We start from the raw sequence: 10,010 nt of genomic DNA on the forward strand, positions 1-10,010 counted from the left end.
TGTGAGTCCTTTTCCTGTTTTTATGATCCCTTTGGGATATAGCCCTAGAAATGCTATTGCTTGGTCAAAGCTATGCACATTTTTACAGCCTTTTGGGCATAATTCCAAATTGCTCTCCAAAATGATTGGATCATTTCACAACTCCACCAACAATGCAGTAGTGTTTCAATAGAAAAAGTTATTTTTCCTGTTGCCTCGTCTCTCACTTCCTTTACCAACCACTCCCTTGCTATCCGCTTTCTTATACGCCACTCAACTGAAACAGCTTTTTCCAAGATTACCTGTGGTCTCCTGACTGTTGAATCTGATGGCTTTTTCTCAGTAATTCTGCTTGACTTTTATATAATGGCGACATCAATCATTTCTTCCTTCTGGAACATATTTTTGTTGACACTCATTCTTTCAGTCCTCCAGTTTTACAACTTTGAAGTCATTTCTGTTTATCTAACCATTGTTTAGTCTTATCAGTTCTACTCTCACAATCTCTCTTTCATCTGTCCCTTTGCCTTCACTCACATAGCCACTACTCTAGTTCAGGCCCTCATCACTTCTTTTCTAGACTATTGCAATAACCTTCTGATTGGCCTCCTTGTTCCCATACCAGCAGTGGTATAGCATAACAATTGACATTTATCTGACTATTTGATCAACTATTTTTACTGTTATGTGGGTTTGCATACTAGCTCTTCCCTTTCTGTTCTCTTCCGCAACATTTTATCCCTTTCAGAGAATCCTGTGCTAAGGAATAAATTCTTAGTTGATGTGTTTATGGACAAAACAATTCCAAAATTGAACTAAAGATTAAATAAATAGAAGTGACATAGTAGGTAGCATTTATTAAAGCAGACTAGTTCCATTCAAGGGTGAAAATCTTGAAATTTAAATCAGAAACTGATTAAGTAGAAATCTGTAGAACTAAGATTGTGCTTTCTGCCATTTGATAAATATGAGAGGGTTAACAGCAACACTGTACCCTTCCTGGATTATGAAGAACTAGAATGAAGATATATTAGGGCTGGATATATAAATGCTGATGGATTATATTATAGAAATCAAAGTTATGCTAACATTTTAGAAAAAATATTTGTGTCTGAAAAATTATATCTTTTAATATTTGTCTAAAGCATATTTTGTAGAGATAAAAATTTCTTAAGACTATATGGATATCACTTTTTTAAAAATTTGTTTAGAAAACAGAAGCTCTTCGTATGAAGTATCGCTACTTAGACTTACGTAGTTCCCAAATGCAGTATAATCTAAGACTGAGATCCCAGATGGTCATGAAAATGCGGGAATACCTCTGTAATCTGCATGGTAAGAGCAATGTTGGAATGTTCCTCTAAGTACTGAGCCTCTTTTCTGATTACTGAAATGTACCTATATGCCTAGTCCCTATAATGCATTCAGTGTATGCAGCAGTATGAGTAAAATAATGGTTATTTTTAGAATGTTTTTACCAGAAAAATAATCTAGAAGTCTAGTCAGTGGGTCAAGAGCATCTGCTTTTTGGGAGGTGATTAATGGTTATTGAATTGAAATGATAAAGACAAAAGGCATGCTTATCAGATCTTCAGTTGAAACAAACTTAGAAAGATAAATAATAATAGCTCATATTTATATGGATCTTTAAAGCTTATAAAGGACTTTCATCCCAGACTTAAAACATAGTTATTGCCCCTGTTTTGTAGCTGAGCAACTGAGGCTGCAAGACTTAAAGTGCTACCTTAAGAGAAGCAATATGATACAGTGAAAGCGGCCCAGGGTTTGGTGTCAGAGGGCCTGGATTTGCACGCCAGCTCTACCTCTTACTCCCTGTGTGACTTGGGCAGGTCAAGGAATGCTCCTGCTCAGCCTCCTATTCAGTCATTCCTCTCAGCCATTCAAAGTAGGGCGTAGGGGTCATTTTCTTTAACCATCTTCTTGTACTTACGTCACTGTTTGGTGGCTGCCTAGGAAAATTTTTCTGGTTTTCGTTTAAATTTTTTGTTGTCTTTGGTATTCTTGTGTAACATTCAGAAAACCTGGGCAGCAACAGGAGATGTGGAATTGTAAATAGTTTATAAATTGTTTTATGCCAAAGATGAATTTGTTACAGAAAGATAGGATTCACCAAGTCCCTAAAACCTTTTCTTGGTGGTATTTGTGGAAACTGGGATTAATAAATTAGGTGGTATCCACCAGCCATAATTCCTATTCGAGGAACAGTTTCAGACATGATGTTCGTTCAGGGCTTCTGTAGTTGAATAATTACAAATTTGATGTTCTTTCCATTTTAGGGTTTGTGGATATTGAAACACCAACATTATTTAAGAAAACTCCAGGGGTATGTATATTCCTTACTCAGTTTTCTGATATTTTTTCCTTAATGTCTTAATATTCTGGAACATTATGTCATTTTCTTTTTCTCCTGACATCTCTTTGACTCAGCACGTATTAAGCACCTGCTTTTTGCCAGGAGCTGCTCCAGGCCCTAGAGTTTGAAAGACAAAAATGAAATAGTCCTTTCCCTTAAGAAGTTTACCTTCTACTGGGGTAGTACCACATGTACACAGATAAGTCCACACAAGGTAACTCAAGGAGGTAATGAGCACCAACAACATGGAGACTGAAGAAAGGCTTCACCTCCATAGGTGACACCTGAGCTGAGTCTTAAAGGACAAAAGGCTTCCCAGGAGGGAGTGCATTCCAGACATTGGAGACAGACAGGAGATAGTATGTTAGGTATGGTAGGGAACAGTTAGTAGGCTAGTTAAACTGGAACATAAAGTTAGTGAAGGAGAGTCTTAGGAAATAAATCAGGAAAAATGAGTAGGAGCAAGAATATAGACCCAACTCTGAAATTATATTTGTGGCCAGAGGAAATGATTTTTGAGCTCGGGAGTAACATTGTCAGACCTCTGCCTTAGGAAAATATTTTGGCAGCTGTGTGGGGAATGGACCAAAGAGGTGAAAACTGGAAGCAGGGAGGGTGTTAAAATAGTGCAGGTAGGAATTGATAAAGAGATGAAGCAGGGTGGTAGCATCATGAGTAGAAGCAAATGCAAGAGATGTTATGGAACTGGAATCAATAAGGCTCAACAGTTGGTAGTATCAAGAAGACAGCAAGAGGGAAGAGTCAGCAATGCCAAGGTTATCTGTGAATATAGCTGTGCCCTAAGGTCCTAAGCAGAGATAGGGACATTTGGAAGAGGGGAGAGTTTGAGGTGGAAGATTTGAACATGCTTTAGTTTGGGGCACCTACAAAGAGTAGGTGGCTATGTAGCAGGCAGTTGGTGATATTCGAGTGAAGTACAGGAAAGATTAGGACTAGAGGGGGTGTGTGTGTGTGTGTGTGTGTGTGTCTGTGTCTGTGTCTGTGTGTCTGTGTGTGTGTCTGTGTGTGTGTCTGTGTGTGTGTGTGTGATCAGATAATTGAACTTATGGGAGCAGATGAGAAATTTCCAAGCTAGGTCCAACTTTTTTGTTTTATTTTCATGTTTCTTAAGTACTTAACTGATATTAATTGATAAGGGGCTGGGAAAGATACATGATGAATCCTTATCCTCTACAATTGTTATCTTTCATCTGAGGGATCCAAGAAGAATACTGAGTTACCAAACTTTGGTATTTTTGCACAAAATTTTATTGATTGACTTAATAACTACAATTTAAGCCACAATTCAACAAACATTAATTGAGTATTTACTGTTTACAAGAAAGGCAGTGAAGTAGAGAAGGCATAGAGATAAATAAGAACAGTCCCTGTTTTTAATGAGTTTATTATTTCAATGAGTTTGCATTTAAATGTGGAAAGTAAGTTAATATTTACCTAAGTAAAAATAATGCTCAAAATAATCTTGATTGTCCAGATGTTAAACCAGAACTTTTTTTTTTAACTTCAACTTGCTTGATCTTAGTAATGTTCAACAGTAGCCTCAGCCAATTATTTATACATTGCTTTTAATTTTCAACAATGTCCCCATTCTTTTCCTTGCTTTGATATCAGGGTGCAAAAGAATTTGTTGTACCATCGAGGGAACCTGGAAAGTTTTATTCTCTTCCTCAGAGTCCTCAACAGTTCAAGCAGCTTTTGATGGTTGGAGGTTTCGACAGGTAAGATTTCTTTAATCTAGCTATTGCCAAAAACAGGATGTTTAAGAACTTAGACTTCTGAGAAGGGTAGGATATTTACAGGTGCTTCAGCAGAAACCTATAAAAAAAATGAAATTCTGTACTAGTGGATTGATTACCAAAAGATTCCAGTGTAGATTTAAGACTGGTACTCTTAAGTGATAGGCAGAAGAAAAAAATTAGGTTTAATAAATCAGCAAGTATTTATTAAGACATTACTGTGTGTCAGGCACTCAGTGCTGGAGATTCAAGTACAAAGAACAAAATAATCCCTACTAATAAGGAACTTACATTCTAATGAAAAGATTAAAAGTACACATAAAAATACATAACAGCATAAATGCAAAGTTAATAAATGCAAATATATGCAAAGTAGTTAAATTTCAGAGGGACAAGCTGTTGGGGAGATCAGGAAAATACAAAAAAAGGTGCTTGAGCTGGAAGAAAGGGTCTTCTCTGAGGCAGAAATAAGGAAGGAGTACATTTCTGGCACATAGGATGGCCACTGCAGCCCCAGAATAGGAAGCAGCGTGTTGGGGTTGGTGAGGAATGGGAAGAAGGCCAATATGACTATATCTCAAAGTGCAGGCAGGGGGATAATGTTCACTGAGTCTAGAAAGAAAGGTTGGAGCCAGGTTAGTTAGTTTTAGAGCCGGGGCTCTAAAAGGTAAACAGAAGTACTGTTTGAATGATGTCAAAGGGTTTTAAGAGGAATAGATGGAGAGAGAACTCACCTCAAATGACCTCAATTTTTGAGTAAAGTAAGAAGCGAAGTTCTTGGCTGAGAAGTGGGGATGGACTGTGTAGAAAGAGGAATGGGAAAGTTGAGGAGGGAAGAGAAGGTTTGAATAGCTTCAGACAGGTTGAGAGATTAGATTGGAACAACAGCAAGAAGAGTAGAATGTGTCTTCCTGATGTGGCATTCATTCTCATTTGTGTTTTGCTGGCATGGCTAACATGGTGCTTTGGTGGAAAATGAGTATATCTTTCTTCCAGAGCTTAAATTAATGGTGTTCTTATTATCGCAGATACTTCCAAGTTGCCCGTTGTTATCGAGATGAAGGTTCTAAACCAGAAAGGCAACCTGAATTTACCCAGGTATAATGAGTTCATTCTTCTGAATTTTATAGACTCAGTCTAATGTGATTTTATATTTGTGTTAAGCACAATGTAAACACAATTTATCATCATTATTATTTGCTGTGTGAGAAATATTTCTAAGACCACAGTAGCCATTCTGCTTTATTTTATTTCTCTTTTAATTTTAGTCATATGTCTAACATAACTTCATTGCAGTTATACTTCCAACTATCCTGCTTTTAACCCATCTTGTTCATGGATTATGCCTTCTTAATTGTTCCAGGTTACCAATAGAATGTCAAAATTTTCTTCCACTTGTTAATGATGCCCATAATTTACTGATACAATTCCTGAAAACTCTCATCTATGTCAACTTAATTTAGCTATCCAAATCTGAATTAAAAAGCAACTAGAATGTGGCTTCTGTATAGAAGTCCAGTGGTTTTTGTCAACCATGTAAGTGTCTATATAAAATCCTTTGGTTTCTTTAAAAAAAAATTTTGGGTTGTAAATATTAGTAACAGCTATTGAAACCGATATCCATGTGATGTTATCTTGGTTTCAGGTTGACATAGAGATGTCTTTTGTAGACCAGGCCGGAATCCAGAAATTAATTGAGGGTTTGCTTCAGTATTCGTGGCCTAAGGACAAAAATCCTCTTACCGTTCCTTTCCCTTCTATGACTTACACTGAGGCTTTGGACTTATATGGGACTGATAAACCAGATACTCGCTTTGGAATGAAGGTAATTCTTTTTCCTGTAAAGTATTTTGAGGTATTCCTGCAGTCTTTATTTTAAACTTATTTTGGAGGTGACAGTCAGTTGTGTGCTGTGGCACTGCCTGATTTTTAAAATCAGGCTGCTTTCTAATCAACCAAAGTGAAAAGTGTGTATTGGAACAAAGGTACCAAACTCAGGTAGAAAGAGATCTCTGTGGGCCACGTATTTACTTTAAAAAAACCCCACAAATTAGCATTATTTTTGTTGTACTTTTATTTATTTTGCTGAACATTTCCCAGTTACATTTTAATCTGCTTTGTACCTGAGCCTCAGGGGCCGTGAATTTGACACCTCTGTTTTAGAGCCCTACTAGGTCCTTCTAGTCGCTCTGGTACGACGTTTTAGGGGCAGTGACTTTAGCAATCAAATTCTAGGCAGCTTAGAGACAGCTAGGTGGTACAGTGGATCTGTGTTCAAATGTGGCCTCAGACATTTGCTAGTGACCGTGACGTTGACCAGACCTTGTGTGACCATGGGTAAATCACTTAGCTTCTATCTGCCATAGTTTCATCAGCTATAAAATGGGGATAATAATAGCAACTGCCTCCCAGGTTTGTTTGTTGTGAGGATCAAATGAGATAATATTTATAAAACTCTGCTTAGCACAGTATCTGGCACATAGTAGATGCCATATAAATGCTTATTCCCTTTCCCTTCCCCTCTAAATTAAGATTTTATGTGTATAGATACATGTGTGTATATATGTGTATATATATATATATACACATATACATATATGTTGGCCTTAACAGCAAAATTGATGTGAGAATAAGAAGTAACAAACATTAGTGAAAGATGGACTCTGATAATTGGGGAAGTAGCAGTGTGATTCAAGTCTTATATGTACCTCTTATCTCGCTTCTGTGAGGGTATCTCAGGCATAATGCTATTGAAGTCTGACATGAAATATAATAATTTTTCCAAATTGATTAAAATAATCCTAGCCCAATTTCAACTGAACAGGTACTCATAAATTCAAATGAAAATTCCTACTCTTAGGATTTTTAACATGGAGACTAAGGATCAAAGCTGTCATAAAATACTCTTCCAACTAGAAATTTTTGACCAAAGATGTACTTTGAAAGATAAATGAGTACAAGTTTGATGATCATGATCACATTGCTAGGAAATGCCCATTTTGTGTCTTCACTAAATCATTTAAATTCAACGTGTATTTAACTGGTGGAAAAGGATATAACCCTTAAAGCAGAGCATCTATTCAAAATGTCCTCAGTGTTTTCCTCATAAAGAGTCTGATTTACTTAATACTGCAGTTCTTTACTTGGTAGGTTATTTGAATTACCTGTGTTTATACTTTTAGTCAGTCAGTCAGTAAGCATTTTTAAGCACCTGCTATGTGCCAGATACTTACTAAACACTGAAGATTCAAAAAGAGGTAAAAGACAGTTCCTGCCGTCAAGGGAGGTTTCACAATCTAGTGGGGGAAGACGACAGGCAAACAAATAATGCACAAACAAACTGTGTACAGAATAAATAGGAAATAAATAACAGAGGGAAGGCACTAGAAATAAGAGGGATTGGGGAAGGCTACCTGTAGAAGAGATTTACAGGCACTGGGTAGAGATGAGAAAGAGCCCGAGAAAATGTTTGGAGCAGACAGTTGGGGTGTCTTGTTTGTGGAACAGCCAGGAGACCAGTGTCACCAGCTTGGAAAGTACATGTCAAGGAATTAGGTATAAGAAGGCTGACAGGTTGGAAGGGGCTAGGTTATGAAGAGTTTTAAATGCCACACAGAGGATTTTGTATTTGATCCTGAAGCGATAGAGAGCCACTAGGGGTGACGTGAAATCACTTTAGTGACTGAATGGAAGACATATTGGACTGGGGAGAAACTTAAGGCAGGCTGACCCACCTGCAGCCTATTGCAGTAGTCCAGGCATGAGGTGATAAGGACTGTCCTAGAGTGGTGGCAGAGAAGGAGAAGTGTCAGGTATGGTTCTGTTGCCTTGGCAACAGATTGACTGTAGGGAGTGAGATTGTAAGGAGTCAAGGGTGATACCTAGGTTGTGAGCCTGAGTGACTGAGATGATAGCATTGTCCTGCACAGTGACAGGAAAAGGTAAGGGAGGAAATAATGACTGCAGTTTTGTATATATTGAGTTTAAGATGTCTTCAGGATCTAATTCAAGATGTCTGAAAGGCAGGTGGACATAGGAGATCGGAGTTCAGCAGAAAGGTTGGGGCAGGAAAGGTAGATTTGAGAATTATCAGCATGGATATGATAATTAAATCCATGGGGGCTGATGAGATCACCAAGTGAAGTAGTATAGTGAAAGAAGAAAAGAGGGCCCAGGACATAACCCTGTGGCATACCTAAGGCTAGAGGGCATGGGCTAGATGAGGATCCAGGAAAGGAGACTGAGAAGGAGGTCATAGAGGCAGGAGGAGAACCAAAAGAAAATGGCGTCCTGAAAACCTAGAGAGAAGGGAGTATCAAGTGCCCAACAGTGTCACAGACAGCAGAGAGGTCAAAGAGAAGGAGGAATGAGAAAAAACCATTGGATGTGGCAGCTAAGAGATCATTGGTAACTTTGGAAAGAGTAGTTTTGGTGGAACAATGAGATCAGAAGCTGCTTTGTAGGGAGTTAAGTGAGAAGACAGAAAGCTCCTATTGTAGATGGCCTTTTCAAAGAGTTTAGCCACAAAGGGACAAAGAGATATAGGAGGATAGTGAGCAGGGACAGAAAGATCAAGTGAGGCTTTCCTGATGGGGAAGCCACGGGCATAATTGTAAGCAGTAGGAAATGAGACAGGGAAAGATGGAAAATAAGTGATAGAGTAGAAATGACAAAAGGGGGGTGATCTTTTGGAGATACTGGAATGGAATGGGATCACTTGGGCAAGTAGAAGGGTTAGCCTTGGTAAGGAGTAAGGTCTGTTATGTGAATTAGGTTTGAAGAAAGAGATAGTGTCTGAAGGTGAATGATAAAAGGTGAGGAAAAGGGGAAAAGAGGGAGCTCACAGTGAACAGCCTCAATTTTTTCTGTAAAATATGAGGCAAGGGGAACTCCTTAAAATTTAAGCTCTACTTAAACCTTCCAAAGTGAACAGAATACAATTCTGAAAAGGTAACATATAGAGGTTGGGGGAAGAAGTTGGCTACCCGAGTCTTATCACTAGGTATTTACTAGCAGGTAGGTCCCAACTATTCTTTGTCTCAGTTTCCTTCTATGTCATGTGGATTAGATGATAAATTAATTAGTTGTAGAAAATTTCTGTGTTCAGCAAAAATATATATATGTAAATATGAATTAAATTACATTAGCAAAATTATTAAAGCACAAAATAAAGCTTTTCTGTGGCTTGTGTTTTACTTTGTTGCCCATTTTTGTTGCTCATCTACCAGATTGTTGATGTCAGTGACATATTTAGGAACACAGAGATTGAATTTCTTCAAGATATGCTTAAGGAGCCCCAAGGCACCATCAAAACCATCTGTATTCCTGGAGGAACAGTAAGTGATATTTTTTTAGTAGCAGAGCAATCCATTCAGGAAACAGAAATATGCCACATTAGTAAGTGCAGAAACAGATTTTGTTAAAAGAGACATTTATATTATAACTTAAATAATTTCCCTAAAAGTCATGGCTTCATTAAGCATTTATAAAATCCTCTTATCAGGCAATAAGGTTTGTTAAGAACATCAGGTTCAGGGCAATTAGGTGGTACAGTGGATAGAGCACTGGCCTGGAGTCAGGAAGACCCGAGTTCAAATGTGACCTTAGACACTTGGCGCTTACTGTGTGACCCTGGGCAAGTCACTTAACCCCAATTGCTTCACACACAAAAAAAAACAAAAAAAAATCAGGTTCTATATCAGATTGCATGCCGTGTTGAGGAAGGGAGGGAGAAAAAAACATTTGTAACTCAAAATGTTGTCGTAAAAGTGAATGTTCAAAACTATCTTTGCATGTAATTGGAAAAAAAAATACTATTAAGTGGGGGGGGGGGAAGAGTTTTCACATACAGATACACACACACACACACACACACACACACACACACACACACACACACA

General features: G+C 37.9%; 1 protein-coding gene across 3 annotated transcripts in view; it reads left to right on the plus strand.

Moving 5' to 3' along the window:
* DARS2 (aspartyl-tRNA synthetase 2, mitochondrial) overlaps positions 1 to 10,010 on the plus strand; it is a 34,252-nt gene that overhangs the window by 8,060 nt on the left and 16,182 nt on the right. For all 3 annotated transcript variants that reach the window (XR_003569629.1, XR_003569628.1, XM_027868398.1), the window contains exons 7-12: positions 1,191 to 1,314; positions 2,277 to 2,323; positions 3,986 to 4,092; positions 5,139 to 5,208; positions 5,756 to 5,935; positions 9,339 to 9,446. Coding sequence is in view for 1 of the 3 variants with exons in the window: in XM_027868398.1 (XP_027724199.1) it covers positions 1,191 to 1,314; positions 2,277 to 2,323; positions 3,986 to 4,092; positions 5,139 to 5,208; positions 5,756 to 5,935; positions 9,339 to 9,446 (636 nt within the window). In the remaining 2 variants the exon portion in view is untranslated. The remainder of the gene's footprint in view (positions 1 to 1,190; positions 1,315 to 2,276; positions 2,324 to 3,985; positions 4,093 to 5,138; positions 5,209 to 5,755; positions 5,936 to 9,338; positions 9,447 to 10,010) is intronic.

Source organism: Vombatus ursinus, unplaced genomic scaffold (genome assembly GCF_900497805.2).
Source record: "Vombatus ursinus unplaced genomic scaffold, bare-nosed wombat genome assembly UNPS02014789.1, whole genome shotgun sequence".
Classification (NCBI taxonomy): domain Eukaryota; kingdom Metazoa; phylum Chordata; class Mammalia; order Diprotodontia; family Vombatidae; genus Vombatus; species Vombatus ursinus.